At 34.7% G+C, this 26,768-nt stretch overlaps 1 protein-coding gene across 4 annotated transcripts in view; it reads right to left on the reverse strand.

Annotated features, from left to right (window-relative positions):
* AGTPBP1 (ATP/GTP binding carboxypeptidase 1) overlaps positions 1–26,768 on the reverse strand; it is a 159,665-nt gene that overhangs the window by 92,119 nt on the left and 40,778 nt on the right. For all 4 annotated transcript variants that reach the window (XM_045086080.1, XM_045086081.1, XM_045086082.1 and 1 more), the window contains exons 4-10: positions 18,966–19,033; positions 15,528–15,591; positions 14,950–15,096; positions 14,013–14,144; positions 11,447–11,540; positions 4,501–4,538; positions 1,093–1,301 (exon numbers count right to left, since the gene is read on the reverse strand). In XM_045086080.1, the coding sequence (XP_044942015.1) occupies positions 1,093–1,301; positions 4,501–4,538; positions 11,447–11,540; positions 14,013–14,144; positions 14,950–15,096; positions 15,528–15,591; positions 18,966–19,033 (752 nt within the window). The remainder of the gene's footprint in view (positions 1–1,092; positions 1,302–4,500; positions 4,539–11,446; positions 11,541–14,012; positions 14,145–14,949; positions 15,097–15,527; positions 15,592–18,965; positions 19,034–26,768) is intronic.

The following is a 26,768-nucleotide window of genomic DNA, read 5'->3' on the forward strand; positions in this document are numbered from 1 at the left end:
ATAGCACCTTTAATAAGCTAACTCTTCAACTTATAAAAAATAGTCTGAATAGCATGATTTTAAGTGCAAAGAGTTTAATATGCTGTCCTGGTATCCAATCTTGACAAGGGCTAATAGACAGGGGATTTGAACTTGTAACATACAACACTATAATTTTTATTATTATTGACAACTGGCATTTAGATAGCATTTTCATATCCCATAAAATTTTCAATACAAACTTTCACATCTGACCTGTCAGAACAGATGAGAAACTAAGGCTCAGAAATGACTTAAGTGGCATAAACAAGGTCACCCAACTCTTCCTGATATATCAATTATCCATGACTGCCTACATTAGGAATAGTAAAAACAAGTACATATGATTGATCTAGAAAAGAAAAAGATTAAGGTAAACATCAATTGTGTTTTCAGGTACCATGTAAAAAGAGACTGTTGTGTGTAAGACCAGGAGGGCACAACTAAGATGAGTGGCTGCAGTTTTAAAAAGACAGATTTCCTTCCAATAATTATAACCTTCTAAAAACAAAATGGTTGCATTGTAACATCCCCATTGTCCAGGGCTGACAGTCTCCTTGCTAAAGATACTGTTAAGAAGGTTTATTATTAAGATGGCCGGCAGAACTAAAATTCCTAACTTCAGGTTTCACTCTTGTACTTTCTCTGTGTAAAAATGCTCTATCCAAAAAGAAGACCCTGACAATGTTCCCAAACAAGAGAACTGCCTTACACTGCAGTTGTAAAGGACCCATAAATATCTTAAGAGGGGAACATGTAAAACTGAGTACAGCCAACTGCACATCTTAGAAAACATGGCTATACAGATTCCCCTCCTGCCCACTGGATGGATTTATACATCCCCCTTTCACTTAAAATCTCATATTGCAGAGATATGCACGGAGCCCTTTCTCCAACTCAGTCTGAGGAGGTCACGTGTGAAAGGTTTATTATGCCTTTTGGTTTTCAGATTTTTTTCTTAAATATATTTATCAGACTTTTTTGAGTATTTATAAGAAATACTAAGTTTTCTTAAGAACCAAATAATATCATTAACACATAACCACAATAATAGGAAGAAAATTAAGAACTCACTTGTGAAGTGTTATACAGAATTTTCATGCCATTGGCATCTATAAATGCTTTCCTTCCCAACTTGATGTTTGTAACACTTTTTAAACTCTGTAAAATTCCTTTCCGAATGAGCATGTTTCTATGCCGGTTATCATGGCGGTGCCAATCTACATAAATTGTTAAAAGGACCTGGACATATCCTCTGTCTACAGCTCTTCTGGCGTTTGTTTCTTTAACAAAAGAAAATTGAGAAAGAACATTTTTTAAATGACAAGAGAAAATGGTAGAATAAATTAAATTTAAATTATCACAATACTGTAATGAGTTACCATTTTTTTCAAAAAAATATACATAGCAGACACATATTTAAATATTTTTTCCTCTGACAAAATAAATGAAAAGTCCCAGATGGCAAACTACATTACCATTGTTGTAACTTCTATTATAAACCTTGTTTCCACTGAAATTAACTCTATTGAACTGTAGCTTCCATTACAAACTATATATATTTCCACTAAAATCAAATGCTTTGATTACCTCCACAATTATATAAATATCCATGCCATAATAACACTAAGTTAAAAATACTTATAAAACTTTTAGTAAATGAAATGTAAGAACCACTTTACTGTTTTCTGGTCATTAATTATCTAATGCAATAAAAACTAGATTAAAGAGGTTTCTTTTGTAAATGGTTGGTTTTACTGGGGTAGAATTAACAGAAATCCACAAATCTGATGTTTTATTAAAGTGTTAATATTTTAGATTATTAATCAAAAGGGGAGATTTCACTAAAGTGGACGTAGGGAAATCCTACCACAGCAACCTCCTGAGCCCGTACAACACTGGTGGGCCAATGATAGGAACACAAACTGATGGGGATTACCAATCCATCCAAGCTTGTTTAGTTACAAAGAAACTCCAACTCTCCTTAACCTAAATTTACCCTGGCTCATGGCATAAGCAACAAGATAACGTAAAGGGAAGGCTCTGCTACTTTTAGTTACCTGAAAGAATTACTACAGCTTCCAAATTGCTAATATGTACCTAAAACATAAAGATGTAGAGATTAACAAACTATTAATGCTCTTTCAGAAACCCTGTTCTGACTTCAGGGAGCTGGAAAAAATTCACAGGGTGGGAAGAGGGGCTTTCTTATATAAAAGCTTTAAAACCTCTTCTGACTTCAGGGAGCTCGAAAAAATTCACAGGGTGGGAAGAGGGGCTTTCTTATATAAAAGCTTTAAAACCTCTTCTGCGTCTACAAGAGCTAGATGGTCAAGGCTGTGGCTATTTACACAATCTGGTCAACAGTTCCAACTAACAGCAGTTTCCTGTATCTTAAAGGAATATACACTTCGTTTACACCACCTGGAGCATATTAGCCTTCAGTTTACTGGTTATGACTATGATTTTCTTAAAAGACACTATGAGCCTAAATGGTATTTATGTGAAATATTTAAATTCTTATTAAAGGTCAAATAAGAAACTTGCCCATAACTCAAACATAGGTGCTAAATGAAGAGATGTTGAACAGAGCTATCTGCAATCTGCAACTGAGCACAACTAAAAAGTTTAGTGAAGGGGTCTTTTTTCCTGTGCTCAGGACGCCTAACTCACTATCAGCCTATGTGTCTTCTTCCCTCTCCAGTTAAAAGACAACTCAGGTTCCCCTTTAGACTGCAGCATCTCATCTATACTCTAGCGTTGGCCCTAAGGCTGCCTGTCCCTCTGCACTGTGTACGTATACAGAGGTTCTTTGCTTTATACTTGCTCAGGGATATTTTGGTAGCATCATTTATCCTTTTGTTTTTCTCTTCTCATTTAACCTTTTAAAGTAAGTAATTGCCCCCTCCCAGAAAGCAGTTAAAAAAAAAAAAAATCAATGAATGAGAATGTTCCAAAATGCCCCAGTGCACTTAAAAATATGCAAGTGTTACTAAACATTATCTTGCATTATTAAATTTTTATTCTATTTAGTGCCATGTGCCCTAAGAAAACATACCTGATATAAACTAGACGCATCCTACTGGTCGGTTACTTTTTTTACCTGACAAAGTGAAACAGGTATGTTTTTCCACCATCCTCCTTTGAAGGAGGAGGGAGTAAAAGGAAAACTATGATACCAGATTATCCAATTCCTATATATAGTTGAAATTTATGAGGGTTTTAGAGTTTTTACTAACTTAGTGATTTTGTCATCAGTGATTCTGAAAATTAGTAACTTCAGTTGTAATAGCTATTTTAATCTACTCTAAATCAAAAATATATGCCTATATTAATTTAAAAATTAATCTTTAAATGACAATTTGAACCGCAAAGTCAGGGCACAATAAAGCCAGGCTACAAACATCTTTTAAAATTAATCCAAGTACTATTCTCTGATCTTGGTCTGAAGTTTATCACATCATACATGAAAATAAAACTACATGGCTCATCTAATTGAGTCCCACACATTTCATTTCAAAGATAAAACTCTTAACTGAATTTTATATACTCTGGTATAGAATACTAATACCTAAGATGACTTTTTAAATTTAATGCATGTAATAAATCATTACTTTACCAAATACCAGATTTTCAATCAATTAATCATTTGCTACTATTCAAATGAACAATTCTGGTCATTCAAATTTAAGGGCAAGTTGGTCTCACCATTGATAGACAGTTTTTGGGAAAAATAACATTAAAAGCCATCATATCCTTGGGTCTATATATTACTGTGGTTAAGATGTTAATTTAATCAACCAATGAGAATGGAAGTGCTAACAAAAGTTAATATTTAAACCACAGATACTGAATACCCTGGAGAGAGAGAACATATAATACAGATAAATTGCTCTCCAAAGGAATCATATCAAAAGACACATTTACTCCAAAGCTTCAATTCTAAAGATAAAGAACACAGTTCCTTTAGTTTTTAAATGAACTTAGTAAATTATAAATTTACATTAAGTCATTTTTTAATGCTTGAAACTTGAACTTGATAGAAATAAAACTTCTAATAAGTGGTTTCTAAATAACAATCATGTGTGTTCAATATACAGTAGTCGTTCACAATATACTTCATAGTAAATATCCCCAATATCATGTTAGCTTCATTTTTTAAAAGATGACACTTACATAAGATTTACATGTTACTTGTCTCTATTAACAGGACTTTATATTTATATAACTGAACTTATAAAAAGGAAATCAATGTAGAATAAATTATATAAATGTACTATATTATAGCTCAATAAATGTAAAGGACATTAGCTATGATGTGTATCAATCAAGTATATGAAAAGACAGAAATAAACTTTGACATTAATTATAACAAGCTAGCTTTGTAACTACAGACTAAATCTACATTTCCAGTTTCTTTAACATAGTAGACAGAATACTCGGAAAAATAGTATCTAGTATTTCTAGTATTTAAAAACTTACTTGATTTTAGCAATGCAGCAAGAGTGTCTAAAGCAACCCTGTCAATATGAGAAAACACAAACAACAACAAAACTAGTAAAATTAATCTACAATAGTAAATTTATACAGTCTTTTCAGATAATTATTATCTATTCCAAAAGTCATTCCTATTATAGTCAATTACATATGGTGTTTCTCTGATGCATCTCTCCCTTCAGGTTAAAATTGGGTATGAGGAAGACTGAAATTTTAACAGGCAAGTATCAAAAAAAATATTTTTAAGGAAAAATAAAAAACACTGTTTAAGTCTTTATATAGGAGATTAGATATATAGAATCAATTATTGTACTTGTATCTGACCCTGACAGAATTCACAAAATAGCAGTATTAAGAATCAGAGGCCCTGATTCATAAAATATTAAAACAAAAACAAGTTTTAACACAAAATTCATAACTACAAAATTCTACAGACACTCATAGCTATCTAACTTTAAAGAATTTTAGCTCTATCAAGCAATAATCCTAATATTCAAGGTTGTAGCAAATGTAAAATATTTTGGAACTAAGAGGTTTGGGGAGAAGTAGGAGCCCTTAACATTTTTCAACCATAAGGCACCAAAGAGAATAATGAACCCAATTAATATCTCAAAAACTCTTACTGCCCATTAGAAGACAAGGAATCACCCATAAACTTAAAAGTTCTTATATTTTCTCTGAACATAAATATACAATATGCACAGTGAAATCAACTGCCATTACTTAGCTTTAAAAATGTGCAAAACATCACTGTGGAAAATCTAAAATTCAAACATTTAAAAAAAATAAGTCACTGAGGAAATGGTACTTAATTTCAGTAACTTTAAAAATCTAAAAATGTAAGGCTACAGATTACAGTACCTTTAGGGAGATTTCAACAACTATAATTTGCATAAAAATACGCACTTTGTCAAATGTAAGCATATCACTCATCATTAAGCATTTGTTGAATGCCTACTAGACACTAACAATGGCAGGTTCTTCGTTGGTATAAAATTAGAAAACTTATCTCTTCCAAAAACAATTTTACAAACTAGATAATGTGATAAAATATACACACCTATGAAAAAGCTGCTCAAGAAATTAAAACAAAAAACAATGAAGTAAAAGCCGCACACACTAGTGTGTTTGGAAACACAGCATGACAGAGTGTTTAACAGCAAAGAGCACAATTGACCAGAAGACTGAAGATGGATGCTAGTTCACAGTAAAACCTGCAACGACTGTCTAGAATTAGGCACAGAGTAAGTGCTCATTTATAATAAATGCTCATTAATGCTACCCTCTAGAGCAAGTCATTAACAGCTATGCTTTGGTTTACTGACACAAATAAAGCAATTATACAAACCTTTATTTAAGATAGCATTCATAAAAAGAAAAATAAAAGTATATGCTTTAAAGAAACATTACAAATTCAAACCTGGAACTTTCCCAAAACAATGTGAAGTTCTTGTAATGGTGAGTTAAAAGTAAATGAAAACTATGAAATTACATACTGACTTTTCATGGTACTAAATTATCAGTAAGAAAGTTTCCATTACCTTACAATTATGCACTAAAATTTACCTAAGATTTACAACCATGAGCATAAGGATAGCTTTGAAATTGGTCAAAATTAAACACAGAACTAAAGGGATCTTCCAAGTGAAACAGCAATACAAAATAAGAAATAGAAGAGAAGATCGGATAAATGCCAGAAATAGTTACAGATACCTTACATATAGGTTTTCTAGTTTATTTTTTTATAAGGATTTTTATTTATTAGATAAAGAGACAGAGAACACAAGCAGGGGGGTGGCAGGCAGAGAAAGAAGCAGGTTCCCTGCTGAGCAGGGAGCTCAATGCAGGACTTGATTCCAGGATCCTGGGACCATGACCTAAGCTGAAGGCAGACGCTTAACCGACTGAGCCACCCAGGTGTCTCTGAATGAAATTTCTAATTTAATTCTTTTTTTCCCCCTAGCTTAATTCTTAAAACAATCCAGGTCCATAGAACGGGCACATTTTATGGATAAAGAAACAAAAGATTTCAAAATACAACATGCCTAGGGTCCCATAAAAATGAGATGCTATGGAAAAAGAATAATAAAAGTCTCCTGTTGTGAAGGAAACTTTCAAAATCAGAAATATCAGTCTCTGCCAAAGAGAGGTTGAAGTCCTAACCCCCAATACCTCAGAACGTGACCTTATTTGGAAAGAGGGTCACTGCAGATGTAATTAATTAAAATGAAGTCATACTGGAATACGTGGCCATTAATCCATTATGACTGGTGGTGAAAAGGAAACTATCTGAAGACAGACACACAAGGAGAGAACCTCATGCGAGCATAGAGGTGGAGGTTGAAATGCTGCAGCTCCAAGCCAACAAACACCAGAGATTGCCAGCAAACCACCAGCCAGAAAGAAGCAAGGAAGGATTCCCCCTAAAGGTTCCAGAGAGAGCACTGGCTCTGCTGACAGGTTAACTTGGATCTCTAGCCTCCAGAACTGTAAGACAACACATTTCTATAATTTTAAGCCACCGAATTTGTACAGGTACTTTGCTATGATTGCTCTAGGAAACAAATACAATCACTTGGATGCAATCAGTTGCAATGAATTTACAGGATTTTCCCACCTACAGTTAAGACTGTTTTCAAAATTTTAAATATCTTAGAGTGCTTTTAGAAATAGTCTTACTCCCTGGTTGATAGTAGTTTAAAATGTATTTGAACCAAATAAAGTGATTCTGACAGCTTCTAATCCTTAAACTACATGTTTTTGGGTTGATGGTTATTCTTTAACACTGGCAAAACTAGGATGTTAACCCAATTCTTTCTGACTCCAAAGCTCGTCATGCTTATTTTACAGCTGCACTAGATTAAAAGAAATTATGAAGGGGCACCTGGGTGGCTCAGTCGGTTGGGTGTCTGCCTTGGCTCAGGTTGTGATCCCAGAGTCCTGGGATCAAGCCCCAGCCCGGGCTCCCTGCTTGGCAAGGAACCTATTTCTCCCTCTCCCTCTGCCTAGTGTGCCTAGGCCTCATCCCCCTGCTAGTGTGTTCTCTCTGTCAAACGAATAAATAAAATCTTAAAAAAAAAAAAAGAAAAGAAATTATGAAATTTGGTGCAAAGTCACTTGACATTTTTTTGCCAAAATGTTATTTAAAATGTATTTTTAGGGACGCCTGAGTGGCCCAGTTGGTTAAGACACTGCCTTTGGCTCAGGTCATGATTCCAGGGTCTTAGGATTGAGTCCTGCATCAGGCTCCTTATTCGGCAGGGAGCCTGCTTCTCTCTCCACCTCTGCCACTCTGCCTGCTTGTGCACGCTCTTTCTCTCTCTGACAAATAAATAAAATCTTTTTAAAAAATAATAAAATAAAATAAATTTTTTAAAACTTCAGTACAAAAAAATTTCTGAAATTCTCTGACACTTATAAGCTAGGACAAATTTATAAAAAGGAACAGAAGAATTTTAGAATAACAAATTTATCAAAATACACAGTCCATATTATGTTAATACATAATACTATTTTATATTTTCTCATATATTTTTCATATATTTTTCCAATCTTCCTATGTCCCACACAGAATAATACAACCAACAACTGCTTAAAAAGCACCTTGTAGCTTATTCATTTGGGAGCAGAGAAGGAAGAAGAGCTTCAGCTCCAGGTACTTAGGAAAGCTGTATCTGCTTTAAATTGCGGGGGGCAGGGGGGGTGTCAAGCCTTAAGGGGACATTCAAGAAGAACCCATTACTTCCTGGATTCCCTCCATCTGGATTAACAGTGTTTAAATCCAAAACCTAAATTGGAAAGGAAAGGACATCTTCAAGGGCAGCATCATCCTTCAAACATAAATAATATGTATAATAAATAATAACCCTAATCTTATTCCACTAAGCACAGGACATTGTTTTAGGGGAGGAAAAACAGCAAAAAGAGTGTTCCAGATGTCAAGATTTTTTAATTAAGGGAGAGACCCTAAGATTATTAAAAATGATAGAGAGCAAGATACAGATGTTTGATCAATGAATCTTTTATTCTTTTTAAGGTAAAAACAAAGAAAAAATTTTTCTTTTTTAAATATAAATACAGGAAGAAATGAAGGGATAATTCAGATAGCTCTATTCTTTTCTCAGGAGTTTAGACCCATTGATTTCTGCCTAATTTTGGATATATCCCCATACTGTATATTATAATGGCACTTGTGAAATGTTCTCTTTCTCCCAGGAACATTATACTAGATTTGGTAACTGGTTAGAATAGGCTAATATACACCTTAAGAATGAGATCGTAACCACTAGATAAAAAAACAAATTAAGAAGTACATTACAGGTCAAGGAGAGAAATGGAATATAAATTTTAAAATACTGAACTATACATTTAGTCCTAACTAGAATTAGTTCACATCCACATTACTAGATTACTTACTTAAACTGATCACATTGCATTCATAGGCATTGTGTTAATTAGAAGAATCATCTCATTAAAACCTAACATAAATCTTCTGCTATAGGGGCTAATAATATTATTTATAGACATGAAACCAGGGCATAAGTTAGGTAGCGTACCAGGTATCAATGAAATCCAGGTCTCCCTACCTCCAGAGCCCACTCACTATACTACACCAATTCTGTAAGTTGGTTTTACTTAATTGTGATATAATCACTTTTTGGCTTTTTACATTTCATCAGATGTTCCAGAATTATGATCTTTACATAAGTAAAAAGTTAAGACATCCCACCAAGTAAAATTTCATGAATAAACATATGTGCAAATAAGCTCCCATTTTCAAGAAGGATATAAGCTAAAATATTTGACTTTTTTTCTTCACCCTGATCTTTATTTCAAAAGAGTGAAAAGACTGGAAATGTTCTAAACTTATTTGTAAAATTTAACCAAAGAGTGATGTGAGTTCTTCCACACAAGAGTCACAACTAAAAGAGGTAGAAAGAATGAGAAAATTAGAAAAGTCACTATTTTGCAACCCCTAAAGAAATATGGATCTAGACAATGTCATGAAATACTGCTAACTTATTAGTTGAGAAATGGAGGGATCATCTCAAGCCAGTGATCTTAAGAGGTGCAAAACAGAGTACTAGTACCACGTATGAAATATTTTTGACCAGGAAAAAAAAAGAACCCAAATCTAATCAAGCCTCCCGATCTATTGGCCTACAGGAAACTGGAGGGACATACATACATGGTAAAGGGCCCCAGGATACAGTCATCTTAATCAAAAATGGTGGGACAATCTATAAGACATCACCCAAGTCCTTCAGCAAATAAATAAAACAGAATCCAAAAATAGAGGAACTGTTATTGATTTTTAAAGATTTTTTAAGATTTCAATATATAGCAATCAAATAAAATGTACAGATCTCATTTAGATCCTGACTGGAACAAGCCAACTGTAAAGAAGACATTTCTTAAACAGCCAGAAAATATTAAGGAATGATATTAAGGGATTATTAATATTGCTGGACAAAGAAACAATAGTCCAGAGACAGTAAAAGAAAAAAGTTGTGTCTGATAGTGACCATACCAAAGAATTCACAGAACAAATGTAATGGCTTTGAAATACCCCACCAAAAAAAAAAAAAAAAAGGAAGGACAGGGAAGGGAAAATGGAGATCAAAATGGCACAAGGTTGGTTACTGCTGAAACTGGGTGGCGGGTACATCAGTTCTCTTCTAGTTTTGCATAGGTCTGTAATTATTCTATTTTTGTGTAGGTTTGGAAATTTCCTAAATGTGATAAGGAATAATGTGTGCACCTTGCTTGGATTCTGATTCAAACAAACTCATTATAAAAGGGCACTTTGAGACAATGGGAGAAAATTAATAATTTGGTTGAGTATGATTTTAGTATTATAGTTATTTTTTAAGTTGCTATTTAGTAGAGTGATATACTAAAGTATTCAGGGAAAAAATGATAAAATATCTTGGATTTTTTTTTATAGAAATTCATATAGGAGAATGACATCTGGGATTTGCTTTAAAATACTTCAGGAAAAATAAAAGCATAAAGGGGAAATAAATGAAACAAAAGTGACAATATTAATAACTACTAATTTCAAGTAAGTGATTAATAAACCTAATTCAAAATAATTTCAGCCTAATATAATATAAACTCCAGGTATCTTTGAGTAATTCCACAATAAAATATTTTCTTAAAATGATTTCTAGGGGCACCTGGGTGGCTCAGCAGGTTAAAGCCTCTGCCTTCGGCTCAGGTCGTGATCCCAGGGTCTTGGGATCAAGCCCCACATCGGGATCTCTGCTCGGCGGGGAGCCTGCTTCCCCTCACCCCACTCTTTCTCTGCCTGCCTCTCTGACTGCTTGTGATCTCTGCCTGTCAAATAAATAAATAAAATCTTTAAAAAAAAAAAATGACTTCTAATATGGTTTAAAAAAAATACTAAATATAACCAAATAACTGGAAATTGCTCTATTTTCTGAGGCTGAAAGATCTACCAAGAAATAAATATGTATACCTTATAATATATATACATAATTTAAAATAAGAAAAAAGAAAAAGAATGATATTATTTTGACAAAAAAGAAATGTATAAATTTAAAATACATTCAGATAATTGTGAGAATAAAGGATGCCATCATTAAAAGACTGCAAACCTGGGTAGGGAATATAGTAGGCATTCAATAAATGTTTCTGAATGAATGCTACTCTGTCAATGATCATTTTCCTCTTAGATTATCTAGTAATGTTGACATCTAAATTTCCAAAACACTATAGTCAACGAATTTAAAGGTTTCTAATTTGGATACACCTCCGTTGAAGAAAACCTTTACCGTAACAAAAATCAGTATTTAAGAACTAAGAAAGGACCCTAGATATAATACAATTCAACCTGTTGGTTGCACAGATAAGATGATGAGGCCCAGAAAAAAATACACCTCTATTTATACCCAAAGTATTTACTCACTTCATGAGACCCGAATTCTTCTTACTAAATGGTCCAATGATTTTAAACAGCAGCTCCACAACTCCATTTTTCCCTAAGGATACTGAATTCACAGCTAGGAGGCAGAGGAAAGGATGCAAAATGATTTTAAAACCTCAACAAGTAGAAATGTGTATTCTTGGTGCTATAGAGCTGAAAACATACACAAATTCTTTAGCAGACCCAAGTCACTCATAAAGACTACCTTAGCCAGTCACTTGAAGGGAAGACTATTGTTTTTTTGTTTTGGCTTTATTTACTACCTTGCAGTTATGTAAAACAACAAAATGTTACTATTTTAATATATTTTTTTTTTTTTTAATTTACTTATTTGTCAGAAACAGAGGGAGAGAGAGCGAGTGAGCACAGACAGACAGAGAGGCAGGCAGAGGGAGAAGCAGGCTCCCTGCCGAGCAAGGAGCCTGATACGGGACTCAATCTCAGAACCCTGGGATCATGACCTGAGCTGAAGGCAGCTGCTTAACCAACTGAGCCACCCAGGCGTCCCAAAATGTTACTATTTTAAAGTAAGAGTTCTAAGATGCTCTATTTATTTCTTCAATAATTTAAATACCAGGTCATGGAGATTCAAAGACAAAAACTAACAGTGTGGGCCCTCAGAGAATACAGTCTAGAGGAGAGTGACAAAAATAAACAAATAATTAATAAGTTACTTTCGAAACAGATTAAGTGCTGCAGGCTATTTAGTTACACCAGTATGGAGCCCCAAGTCCATAATGAAACGGAAGGCATCTCTGGAGAAACTGATGCCTGGGCTCACTCTGTACCAATGAAGAGGAGCTAGCTAGGACAGAGGCTGCTGTAAGGACATGTCTCTGGAGACAGGGATAACACAGCAAATAGAACAGAGTCAGTGAACACCATGGGTATAAAGTTACACATTAAAACTTACAGTACCAGATAAAAGCTGGTGGATGATGAGGTGGGAAAAGAAGGTAAACAAATTACAGAGCCTAGAAGTTGTTCGTTCCTGCAACTACATGGAATTGCCCAAAAGGACCCGACCAATCAGACATGCATTTTAATACACAGGTCAGATGTCACAGCACTTTGGGGAAGACAGATTTGAGAGACACGGTCGCAGGCTGTGGTCCAGCTGAAGGGTGACGAGGACCCTGGCTAAAGCAGCTGTAATAGGGAAAAAGAAAACTCTAACAACTGTAGAGTTTTACACAGAATATGCAAACAATTACCTAACCAGAAAAATGTGCCTAACATTTTCACTCTGAACAAATATATTTTAAAAGTCATAGATAAAACATTTACTAGTCTTCAAATGGTAAATTCAGTAAGATGCCGCCAAATATGTCAGCTAAAGTCTTATATGATTTTAAATTCCTCAGTATCTATTTTTCTATTATCCTTTCTAATTTTATCTCTCTGCGGTCTTCCTTTTCCGTAATTGGGGTATTCAATGGTTTATCTGTTTTAGTTTTTAATTTTATCTGAGTATAGTTGACACACAAATGTTACATTAGTTTCAGGTATGCAACTTAGTGATTTGGTAAGTTTATACATTACGCCATATTCACCACAAACATAGCTACCATCTGTCCCATTATATTACTAATACAGTATTATTTTATTTTTAATCCAATCATTTTACTTCTTAAATCAACTGGGGTTTTTTCCCTAATGTATTCCTTTTTCCTCTACATTCCTCTGTTTTCCTTGTGTTTATTGCTCCCTTCCTAACTTCTTTGGTTAGATATCCAATTCATTCACTTCCTTCTTTTTAATTACGTAAGTGTTAATTATTTAAGTGGTCAAAGCTATTTTCCTATGAGCTCACCTTTAGCCATACTGTCAAAGTATAAATATAAATAAATAATCATAGACATACATAAAATTTTGTATACACACACACACACACATATGTATACACCCCCATCTCTACTGCTTTGAATGCCATTATTCTGCAATATCATGTACTCTCCACAATTTCAATTTCAGGTGTTTTGTTAACCACCCTAATCCTGTAATCAGGGAATAGGAAGAAAATCCATACCTTCTAGGTTTGGGACCTAATATTAGAGACAGTGTATATCTGCGCTGGGAAACTCTCTGTGATCTCTCTTCTCTCCAGCTTCCTCGGAGGATGCTATACTATTCATTTTTCTGTTCTTCTACTTCCCTATAAATAATTAGCTCCAGGTAACTAATCTTCCATACACCTTCCTTCTCAGCTTTCCTCTCATCTGCGAAAATCCAAACAGGCTCAGCAGTTTTTCCAGCTGCCAATACCCTCCAATTCTTCCACATCTTTCCACGGACTGCCTACTCATTCCCTTCACTACAAGCTTTTACAAACCGCAGGAAATGAGAATTCTCAAGATTTTGTCAACTCACCTTCCTACTCCACATCACTTTCGTGGTGGTGGGATTAGGAGTTACAAAGGGTCATATTACGTATTATCTTTTCTTGTCTACAATTTTTAGAGATTTAAGGAGTTCAGGTACTTTTACATTTTCATTTTGCGTAAGCTGACAACACTGAGCTAACTGAAAGATGCTCTAAAATACTTACAGTTGGCAGAATATACTCGTAAAAGCTGAAGACAAGGCAAAACCAAGCGATGATTCTGCAAATTCTGTTTGACCAAATTCAGGGTTATAGTAAGAGCTCCATTAATTCTAGCTTTCACTCCAAATTTTTTGTCTGTTTAAAAAAAATGAACACACACAATTTATTCATGTATAGTTTTTGAATGAAATGAAATGTCATAAACTGTATACACACTTTTTAGAATAAGCATTTTAACCAAACACTTCAAAATTTATCTCATATGTATGCCACAAAAGCACTGGGAGAACTCCTAAATGATCACTATTCTAAGAGCTTAGAGAATCATTTTAATCTGTGTAGCTAGACAACTATAAACTGAACTTGGGTTCTACTCCAAGGATGCCTTTCTCTGTTAACCTAACCTAAATCAGCTTTCTCCTTATTTCAAATCCCATGTTTTCTTAATTTCTGTTTTTTAACACTTTGCATGTCTTACTATTATGATAATCAGTCCTACAATTTTTATATCTTTTGGTCTGACTAGATCATAAGCTTTTTAAGCACTGAGAGTGTGCAACACCAATATGAGTACTAATGAAAAGCAAACACATTTTACCTACATGTTCCTCAAAGCATTCCCATCCATACTTCCTCCTTCCAGCTTCAACCATATCCATGAAATATGTATCCTTTGCACACATACAAATACAAACTACACACACACTGAGACACACTTGTGATTCTGATATCTTTCTCCCTTTTTCCAACCTATGCAACAGAATTCCTCATGAATTTAGGATCAATTTTTTCAGGTCACCAGTTGGCTGTAAAAGCAGTCCATGACTAAGACCAAGAAAAAGCAGTACTATTTTAGATTTTCAAAATTTACCAAGTTTCAAGGCAAACAGAATCAATGTCACAAATGGTTCTATGATAAACACACAAGTGGAAGCCTTACCTTTAGGTCCAATCTTTGCGAGAATAGAATGAATCTGCACCATCAACTCCTCATTTGGGGGAGATTCCTTGCTCGCATTCACGAGTAACTGCAACAATATTTGTGAACCACCTTTGGTGACCAAGAAACTTGCTCTTCGGCCTCCACCTTAAAAAAAAAAAAAAAAATTGTTTTTAATTGCTTAAACAGCAAATCTTCCCATAGCATACTAGACATCACAACTTGTTAGCATTCAAGAAATATTTCAAATGATGACTTCTGAAATCAAACACCTCAAAATCAAATTTGCTTTTATCTCATTTAGTATTTTAGTTAGAACATAGCAATGAGGGTAAATACAAGTGATGTCAAAATTCTACATTCAAGGCACTGAAAATGGGGTTTGATGGTTTGAGGAATACTGGAAGACCCCTCAAATCACAAACAAAGCAAAAATAAGAGTATGACATTTCGGTTTCCAAATTCTGATACTCAGAATAGCCTCTATAGGAGTATCAGAAAATTCCAAATAAAGTACACGATATATTGTTGATCACTGCTTACAAACAGAAATTAGACCAAAGGAAACAAAAACTTACCAGCTGACACCAGCTCAACAAGAATGCTTAAGATATTAAGTGTAGTTTGAAGATCTTTCGTGTTCTGAAATAAATAGTTTATTTGCTGTATTAAACCATTGTAAATCTATGATTCCCAAACCTTTTCTGATCCTGTTGTGAACTACCTATATTTTTACAAATGACCCTTCCAACTTTCCTAAGCACAAAGGTATTTGGGCTTGCACTATTCTCGCTTAACACTTCAGTAGCTTCTTCTTGCCCCTGAGAATGTCTACAAGTCATCTGAGCTATTGTTTTCTTAGTATCAACATTATTACAAGAGGAATTAATTTGTCACTTGAACTCACCATCTTCTACCAAATAGATAACCCAAATGAATTAATCAAAATGTAAAAGGCACAACAATGTGTATATGGTGACTACTCAAGTCACCTAGCTCCCCTCTCAGAAGGCAATGCCATTATCAGTTGCTTGCATATTCAGCCAAAGATAATGTGCACACAGAAAAGAAATCCATGTAAATTATGTGTATATACAGATTCATTTCTCTAAATGGTATTGCCCTATTGATACTATTTAATACATCGATATTTTTATATATCAATAAATCATTTCTTCACCCTTTCTAAAGGAAAACCATATGGCTATGCCATTATTTATGAAACCAGTAACCTACCAGTGGATTATTTGATTTTTTTAATCATTTGCTACTAAAAAACTGCAACAAGAAATTAACATGTTTATACAGAATCAAGTACATCTCCGTATGGGATAAATTCTTAGAACTTCTGAGTCAAAGAATATGGGCATTTACTTCAATGAATATTTACTAAATTGTCCTTCATGGAGTAATTTACACTCCCATCAACAACGCAGAAGAGCAACTATGTCCAAAGGTGTGGATAACCAATCTAAAAGAGAAAATGTTTAAACACTGTACTTTGGTTACATCTCTTTTATTAAAAGCGATGCCTGGATAAGAAAACCAGAGAAAGCAGAATTATGACCTATTTAAGGAACTACTTCTCCTCCAAAGTAAAGGAATTTTAAATGTTTATACAGAGGAATTTGAGAAGTGCTGTGTATCGGTAAACTGGCATGGGACCCTTATTCTTTGCCCTTCCAAAAGGGAGTGAATGTTGTCTCTGCTTCACCATTTGACCTTATAGACTAACAGAACCAAAAAGCCACATCCATACCAGTTAGAGGATTACATATTAACCAGAAACCCCTGTCTCAGCATTGCGGGTATTACATGCACCACCAACTCACTAGAGAGGAATTTGGAGGAATGAAAGGGACAGACATGTGTTAAAGAGAAGAGAGGACTGGAGCAAAATATTGCATGTGTTTGGCAAACAGATCTCATCTTCTTCCTGGGTACACAGCCAAATGACATTTTCTAGCCCTTCAGTAATTAGATTTGGGCCATGTGACTGAGCTCAGATTTGACCCTAAATGGAAGTTGCATTGTTATCTCTAGGCCTTACCCAGACAAGTTTCCCATATATAATTCACCACCTCCCACTCCTGCTGATCTCAATAAATTGTGATAGAGTAAACAGACAAACCAAGGAATGGTGTTCAAGCTCAAGTGCCATTTGCATTTCTTTTCCTGGGAACTGTCCATAATGTCTACACATTTAAATCAAAGTCTATTGATTTAATTTTTCTTTACTGATTTATAGAAGTTCTTTATATGTCAAAAAATTAAACAATTTGAAACATTTTTCCTCAGTTTGCCAAGTGTCTATGGTGTTTTTTTCCTCATGTACTTTTGTTAATATAGTTGAATTTAACAATCTTTTCCTTTAGAGCTCCTGGGTTGTTTGTATTAGAAAAGCCTTCCCTGTTTTAAGATTATTTAAAAATTTTTCCCATTACTTCTTCTAGTATTATATTTTCCATGCTTAAATCTTTGCTACTGATATGGAATTTACTTTGGTATAGGAAGTAACGATCCACTATTATTTTCTAAGTGGCTACCATCTGTCCCAGCTCCCCCTAGTAAATAATCCCTCTACTCCTCACTGATCTGAAAGGCTACCTTTCTTAAGTGGTTTTAAATTGCCCTATGCCAAGATGCCCTTCAACAGACGAATGGATAAAGATGTGGTCCATATATAGAATGGAGTATAATTCAGCCATCAGAAAGGATGAATACAGAACTCTTGCATCAACATAGATGGGAGTGAAGATTATGCTGAGTGAAGTAAATCAAGCAGAGAAAGTCAATTATCGTATGGTTTCACTTACTTGTGGAGTATAAGGAATAACATGGAGGACATCCGGAAAAGAAAAGGAAAAGTGAAGGGAGGGAAATCCGAGGGAAATCCAAGGGAAAGAGGAACCATGAGAGACTGTGGACTCTGAGAAACAGACTGAGGGTTTTAGAGGGGAGGGGATGGGAGGGGGATGGGTGAGCCTGGTGGTGGGTATTAAGGAGGGCATGTATTACATGGAGCACTGGCTGTTATTTGTAAACAATGAATCTTGGAACACTACATCAAAAAATAATGATGTACTATACAGTGACTAACATAACAAAATATAAATAAATAAATAAATAAATAAATAGTCCTGTGATCTTAGTTTATTTTTGGACTTTCCATTCTGCTACACTTATGTCTATGACTCACATACAGTTTCTAACCCATTTGAATTACTAAAGTTTTACAATGTTCTCTGATATTTGGTGTAGCTAGTCCTTTCTCTCTTCTTTTTCAGAAATGTCCTTTCTACTGTTATTATTTTCCCAGTGGACTTAGATTTTAGTATTTTTACTGAGATTATGTTAAACTGACAGATTACTTTAGGGGAAAATGACATCTTGTACCATTTTTAATAGGAAGTAATTCCTATCAAAAAATATGAATTCAACTCTGTCTTTTTTTTCCCAGTTCTACTGAGATAGAATTTGACATATAATACTATGTACTTTTAAGGTATACAACATACTCCCTGTTTTTAACATAGCACTGAATAAAATTTAAAATTCTGATTCTAAATATATCCTTCTGATCCACCCCAAAATTTCACACTGGGATAGAAATTTAATTGTTACAAACATAATACAGTTATTCAACCAATATATGTAGTAAACTAAATCACAAATATTTATCACCTAAAATAATACAATAAATGAGAATTTCCAATATCAATCATTTATCTTAGACTAAAGCTTTATTTCCAGTTAATGCTTTACTTTTTTATTACCAAGTGGCATATTAAAATTAAAAGTATGGTTAACATTATAATCATAGGGAAATACACTTAGAGGTTTACCTAATATATATTAGAATGCTTCTGCCACTGCTTCAAGTGATAATTTAAAACATAAAATTTCCATTCATTTGCTTTACCTCTAGGATAAAAATTTTGTACTTTGTATATACATTTTTTCCTTCTGCTTGTTGGTATTAATAGTTACATAATTAAAGCCTGTCCATGATTTACCTCTAGGGTTGACAGCAGAACTTCCATTCCTGTAGAACCTTTGGCTGTCATTTCTCTCCTTGTCTTTTCTGAAAGGTATAAAAAAGTTTTCTTCTAAAACAAGAAAAAATTACATATGCCTTTATCCTATAGCTAATGTAGAATCAACATGACTCAATTGGTTTAGTAAACATTATAAATTGGTTCTTAGATGTTTCTCCCTCTGATGCTGCTAATTCTACCAGGTGGGAACTTCCAGATCTCAGTTTATAAGCCCTTTCTTGCATTTAATAACATCTCCTGTCATGAATTAGATGAATCCCTGTCAATCCATCTACAATCTTAAAATCAACAACAGAGTATGAGTACCAGAACTAGAGGTGAGGTAGAAGGTGATAATGGCAGGTCTCTTTATTATCTTTACAACTAGAGCTAGAAAACATCAAAATTGGTAAAAGCAAAAATTTAGTACCATTTTCAAATGTTTTTACTGAATTAATACTATTTTAAAATTCTGAATTACACAAAAATAAACAAAACTAAGGAATAAACAAAACTTGCTGCTTCTGCAAGAATCTGGAGACCAGATCACGCAAATAATCCCTTTTATGGGTGGGGGGGGAACCAGTATAAATTTTTATCCTATTTAAATGTTTCTAGAATTTCTCCACTATTATTTCCCTTCGATTAACAAGATAAGAAAGGTAGATCATAGGCCAACATTTAGGTAGATCACATACAAATTATATGTACTTGACTTTTATTACCTCATTTATGACTCACTTTAACACCTCAGGAGAAAAATCACCCTTTTTATAGACCAGGAGTTTGTGTTCAGAAAGGAGAAGAAACCTGCACAAAGTCACTGAGCAAGTAAGAGAAGAAACCAGGTGACCCAGGTATTTCTGAACGCAAAGCTTCACTGATTTCATGTATTTCTAAAAGACCCACAGGACTCATTCTTTTCGGCAGGATTGTTGCACAAGAGACTTATTAACCCTCTCCAACTGTTTCACACCTGGATATTAGTGCCAGAAATAGGATGACAATGCCATTTCTTTCACATTTTCAGATTTTAAAAACAGAACACAAATAACCTATTCTCTATACAGCACAATTACACAGTAAAGTTCAAGTGACAGTACCAAATCTGTTTTACATAGAGATAATCAAGCAGTCTAAGATTAAAATGAGCCCTGAAGCCCTGATTGGGGGGGCGGGGGGGTAAAGTCAGGCTAGGCCTTTAGAACATCACACTTTGGCCCAGAGCAAATCCTTTTCAATTTCCATTACAAATGAACAAAAATCCATAGGGGTATAGTTTTGACACATACAAATTACACATTTAAAATTTCACAAGAACATGAAGTATATAAGGTATAGAAAAGGAGTCACAAAATCTCAGAAAAAACTCATTAGTCTGATATTCACCTGAAAATCAGGTTATTCTAAATTAGAAGTTATTAAAGAAAGGGACAAATGTGCTACAGAGAAGTAACAGGATCATATTATTTATGACAACTATCAGTAACTACCTACAAAATAAAAACAGGAATTAGAAATATTTTTCTTTAGGGGCGCCTGGGTGGCTCAGTGGGTTAAAGCCTCTGCCTTTGGCTTGGGTCGTCACCCCTGGGTCCTGAGATTGAGCCCCGCATCAGGCTCTCTGCTCAGCAAGGAGCCTGCTTCCCTTCCTCTCTCCCTACCTGTGATCTCTGTCTGTCAAATAAATAAATAAAATCTTTTAAAACAACAACAAAAAAAAGAAAGAAAGAAATATTTTTCTTTAAAACAACAATCTCATGCCATCATGCATCATTCTGGATCCAGATAATGAACTTTATAAAACTGACAAACACCTTATTATCTTTCTAAACATAAACTTGCAGAAGAGATCTAAAGATCTAAAACAAAGGGAAAACTCATTAATATTTGTAAAACCCAATTCCTTTTTTTTTTTTTTTTAAGATTTTATTTATTTGACCGACAGAGATCACAAGTAGGCAGAGAGGCAGGCAGTGGGGTGGGGGGAGGAGGTTCCCTGCTGAGCAGAGAGCCCAATGCAGAGCTTGATCCCAGAACCCTGGGATCATGACCTGAGCCGAAGGCAGAGGCTTTAACCCACTGAGCCACCCAGGCATCCCCCCAATTCCTTTTTTAAAAGTGATTCCTCACCTGATTCTTCATCATTTCCCTGGCCCAGCTACCTCCATCAGTAAGTATTAAGTTGTAAAATAAATACTGTTTACAAGACCAGTGCTCTAACCCCTGTGCTATGGAGCCAACTGCTAAATACTGTTTAAATATCTACAATGCACCCATGATTTAACATTTTAAAGATTTTTTTTTTTAATTTGACAGAAATCACAAACAAGCAGAGAGGCAGCAAGAGCGGGGGGGTGGGGGGTAGGGGGGGAAGCAGGCTCTGCCAAGCAGAAAGCCGGATGTGGAGCTTGATCCTAGGACCCTGAGATCATGACCTGAGCCAAAGGCAAAGGCCCAACCCACTGAGCCACCCAGGCGCCCCTGATTTAACATTCTAAATAAGACAACTGATTTAATGTTAAAGCCAAATGATTTTTTCAATATTAATCACACAGAGTAGTCAGAAGACTGAGATCTCCTCTACTAACAAACCATTGTTTTTTCACCTTCATGGGACAAACCAAAAACTCCCCTTACTGTAACATCCACAATCATGGAGTTTACTCCCCGCACTAAATGAAAACTAGGCACTACAGTTTTCTACTCTACTCTAGACTCTGTCATCATCTAAGAAGACTTCAATCTATGTGGATGATTCCTTCAACACCTAACTACATAGTTTTTTGACCATGTAACAACAACAACAAAAAAAAACCCTTCCCACTTTGTTCCAATTTATCAACTCTCTCAATTCTCAAATCTCAAATTGCCCTACCTCTGAAATCTTAGCCTCCAATCTCCCACTGACAGACCACAGCCTCCTAACACTCCCATTTCTCTTTGCTTTCAGAAAATAAGGGAAGCCTCACTGTAGCTTTCACTGAAACTTCTAACTCATCAGTGGTAGTGCTGTTCTCCTGTAAAATCAGTTCTAGACATGCCCACTTGGATACCAAGGCTCTCCCCTTAAACTTATCAGCATGAACCCTTATAATGAAGTAAATGCTAAAATGTGCACTTTCTATTCCTACATCACAGTAAAAATAAGGCCACAAGAATTTCTTCTCCAAGTTTAAGATTCTTAGTACCAAAAAATTCACCATTTCCATCCTCATTTGGAAACACAAAACTACTGTTCTTACTCACCTCAACTCTCAGCCATGTCCATCTGCCCTGCCATAGCCCACAGCTATTCCAAAGTGTGCCAGTTCTCAACCATACCTCTCAATCTCTGGACCCGTTTCTAACTCTCAGCATCTACATTTCCTCAGTGAACTGAGACAAAGTGATAAGTCAACCAGAGATGAAATTCTATAAACAATGACCAAGCTCCACACACTCGTGTATCCAATCCTTGACGATTCTGCATTCCTTTTTCCAGCCTTCGGGTGGAAAATGAGGATGTATCGTTTCTACTGTGTTCTAAATCCCATCCTTCCTCCCTACTTACAAACCTACAGCTTCAACCTCTACCCACATATTGTTTTGTTTTCCCACATAGGTAACAAATCTTATTTTAACTTGTCTCCTCCTCTATTTCCTTCTTCTTTCTCAGTAGAACTCCCCCATGACAGAAAGTCTATACTCCCTGTCATTATTTCATTTGCCATTCACATTACAGCATAATGCAATCTTCCCTCTAATTCCACCACTTGAAAGTGATCTTACTGTGGCCAATAATTTATTAATTGTCAAATCAAAAAGATCTTTATTTTAACTAACCTCTCCATGTTCCTAACATCCCAGACAATGTTTCCTCCCTTGGCTTTTCTAAAACAGTCCTTCCCAGTTCTTATACCACTACATGCTAATAATAACCTAAATGTTATAACAGGCAAGAATTTTAAAACAGCTACTATAATTACATTCAATCACATTAAGGAAAACAAGCTCACTATGAATCAAAAGAGAAGAGATCACAAAACAGAGAAACAAAAAGTATAAAAAACACACACACATTTTAGAAAAGGAAAATATAGTATGTAAATAATTATCAGACAGACATAATGGCAGAATGCAGAGGAAAAAGGCAGTAGCTTCAATAAAGAAAAAGGGAAATTATCTAATCTGAACAACACAGAGAATTAAGATTGAAAAATAGGAACCTCAGGGAGCCTGGGTGGCTCAGCCATTAAGCATCTGCTTTCAGCTCAGGTCATGATCCCAGGATCAACCCCCGTGTTGGGCTCCCTGCTTCTCCATCTCCCTCTGCCCACCCCAGCCCACTTGTGTTTGCTCTCTCTCGTTTTCTCTCTCTCTCTTAAATAAAATCTTTAAAAAAAAAAAAAAAAAAAGGAAGAAAAATAGGAGACTCAAGGACCTTTGAAGCAATCTCCAAAAGTCTAACATATGTATAATTATATACCAAAAGAAGAATGAAGAATAAAAAAATTTTGAGGGGTGCCTGGGTGGCTCAGTGGGTTAAGCCGCTGCCTTCGGCTCAGGTCATGATCTCACGGTCCTGGGATCGAGTCCCGCATCGGGCTCTCTGCTCAGCAGGGAGCCTGCTTCCTCCTCTCTCTCTCTGCCTGCCTCTCTGCCTACTTGTAATCTCTCTGTCAAATAAATAAATAAAATCTTTAAAAAAAAAAAAATTTTGACCAGGAAAAATTTCCTAAAATTGATAAAAGACAAATTTACAGATTCAAGACACTCAGCAAATTCCAAGCATTACAAAGAAAACTACACACACATTCTGAAAACCAAACTAATGGAAAATCATGACCTCAACCAGAGAAAAATGACACATAATTTTCAGAAAACAAAGATCCAAATAATAGACATCTCCTTTGAAATTATGGAGGCCCCAAATAGTAGAAGCACTGTTTTACATGTAATTTATAGTGCTGGAGGACAAAAACCATCAACCCAGAGTTCTACACCCAGTAAAAATATCCTTCAAGAATTAGGTGAAATAAATCCTTTGTCAGATTAAAAAAAAAAAAAAAAAATCTCCCACAGCAAACTTCCACTAGAAATACCAAAGGAAAGTCTAGAACTAAAGGGAAATTATGCCAGATCAACCTCATGTCCTTGGCAAAGAAAAAAGAGCTTCAGAAATGGTAAACATGTGAGTAAATATAAAAGCAATTTTTCTTCTTCTTTATGTCTTTACAATACACATGGCTGTCTAAAGCAAAAATTGTCTTTAGGGTTAACAGTGTATATAGATGTAATACATATCAAAACTATAGCTAGAGAATAGTAAACACAAATGGGTATGCAAGGTTCCAAGGTTTCTGAATTTCATATGAGGTTACAATATTAATTATAAGCAAAGTACAAAAAGTTAATGATTATTTATTGTGATCTCCAGAGGAATGACTTTTAAAAAATGCAAATAGGTATAACTTTAAAAAGTCAATAGGTAATTAAAGTGGAATTCCAAAAATTGTTCAAATAATAGAAAAGAGGGCAGGGCAATGAGAAACAAGAAATAAAAACAGAAAAGACAAACAGAAAACAACTGTAGATCTAAGTACAGTCACATTATATTAAAAGTTATCAAACTAAATGCTCAAATTAGAAGGCAAAGGATGTCAAAATGCTATCTACAAAAGACGCACTTTAGATTCAAAAATACAAACAGGCTAGAAGGAAACAAATGGGAAAAGCTAAACATCAAAGCAAAGAAAATCACCACAGATAAAGAGGAACATTCTATAATGATAACAGGGTAAATTCATCAAGACAACATAAAAATCATAAAAATGAACTTGATCATTTTCACAGGACTCTACTGTAGCAAAATACAAAATGTAGGCAGTTTCCAGAATACAAATCTCACCTGTCTCCCTCTACATCTCCTCCTGAGACAACTTCGCTGCATTTCCATTACTTTAACAACCAAGTTTTGGGTCTAAAACCTGTTCTTCATTCAGACCTCTGTACTGAATTTTCCACTTTTCTCCTAACTTTTTTTTACAAGGCTTAAAATTGTGGAAGCAATAATGATAATAGAGTATCACTGGGGTCTATCATCTATAAATATAATATACATGACAATACAGCACAAAGTAGTGAGAAAGAAATGGAGCTATACTGAAAGAAAGTTCCAATATTGTACCAGAAAGAAGATGGTACTAATCTGAAATTCAATATATATTGTAATCACTACAGGAGCCACTACAAAAATAACTAAAAATTTAAAAACTAAAAAAATCAACAGATGATACAAAAGAAGTCAGTAAAGGATGAGAAGAATATAAAAGACATGAATCATATAGAAAACAAATGGCAAAAAGGCAGATGTAAATCCAATCACAGGAATAAGTACACTGATTTGGAAAAAAACAGATTAGATTTTTAAAAAGCAAGATCCAAAAATACTGTCTTAAGAGAAACAGATTGAAGGTAAAAGAAGAGAAGGGTATAATATGCAAGGAATAGCCATAACTGCTAGAATGATTGTACTATTATGAACAGACTTTTTTTTTTAGATTAAACAGACGTTAAATCTGGAACTATTACTGGAGACAGAGACATTTCACAATAATGAAACAATCAAACCAATCCACCAAAAGATTTAACAATTTAAATGTTACACAGCTAACAGAGTTTCAAATATATACAAACTAAAACTACCAAAATTGAAAAGAGAAATATATAGTTCAACAATAGGTAGGGAATTCAATACTCAATTCTAATACTTAATAGAGCACCTAACTAGAAAATCAACAAGGTATGGAAGATTTGAACGATACTATCAACCAGCCTGACCTAACTAACATTAATAGAGCACTCCACCCAACAAACAGCAGATGGAACATTCATGTGCACATGGAACATTCTCCAGGAATGACCATAAATTAAGCCATTAAACCTATCTCAATAAATTCAAAAGGACTAAAATCGTACAAATCTCCAACCACAGTGGAATTAAATTAGAAAACAGCAGAAAGAAATTGGGAAATTCTGAAATAATGGGAAATTAAACAACACACTGCTAAATAATCTGTGGGTCAAAGAAGAAATCAAAAAAGAAATTAGAACATATGTGAACTGAATGAAAATAAAAATACAACATATGAGTATCTGTAGAATGCAGTTAAAGCAGTGTATACAGGGACATTTATAGCTTTAATCACCACATTATAAAAGAAAGTTCTCCAAATCCATTATCAAAGCTCCACTTTAAGAAAACCAGAAAGGAAGCACAAATCAAAGTGGAACCAAATAGAAGGTAGGAAGCAATAAAGATAAGAGATCAATGAAATAGAAAAAAGAAAAACAGGAAATCAATGAAACCAGAAGTTGGTTCTTTCAAAAAACTGACAAATGTGTCTAGCTAGACCTGGGTCTCTCAACCTCAGTACTGTTGACAGTGGGGCCAAATAATTCATTCTTATAGGGAGTGGTACTGTGTGTTATATAATGTTAGCAGCATTCCTCGCCTCTACATAGTAGATGCCAGTAACAATCCCCTTCTCAAATTTCACAGCCAAAAATATCTCTCCAAACATTGCCAGTGTCCTAGGGCAAGTGCAGGGGAAAAATCACCGCAGCTGAGAACCACTGAGCTAGACAGATCATGAAAGAGACAGATGACACAAATGACAAAAATCGAGAATGACAGAAAGAACATCACTTCCTTCCTTAAAGAAACTCACAGGATTATAAAGGAATTACAACCAAAAGATGTATGCCAACAAATTAGACCACCTACATGAAATGGATAAT

Source organism: Mustela putorius, unplaced genomic scaffold (genome assembly GCF_011764305.1).
Source record: "Mustela putorius furo isolate JIRA1106 unplaced genomic scaffold, ASM1176430v1.1 tig00000876_pilon_pilon_pilon, whole genome shotgun sequence".
NCBI lineage: Eukaryota > Metazoa > Chordata > Mammalia > Carnivora > Mustelidae > Mustela > Mustela putorius.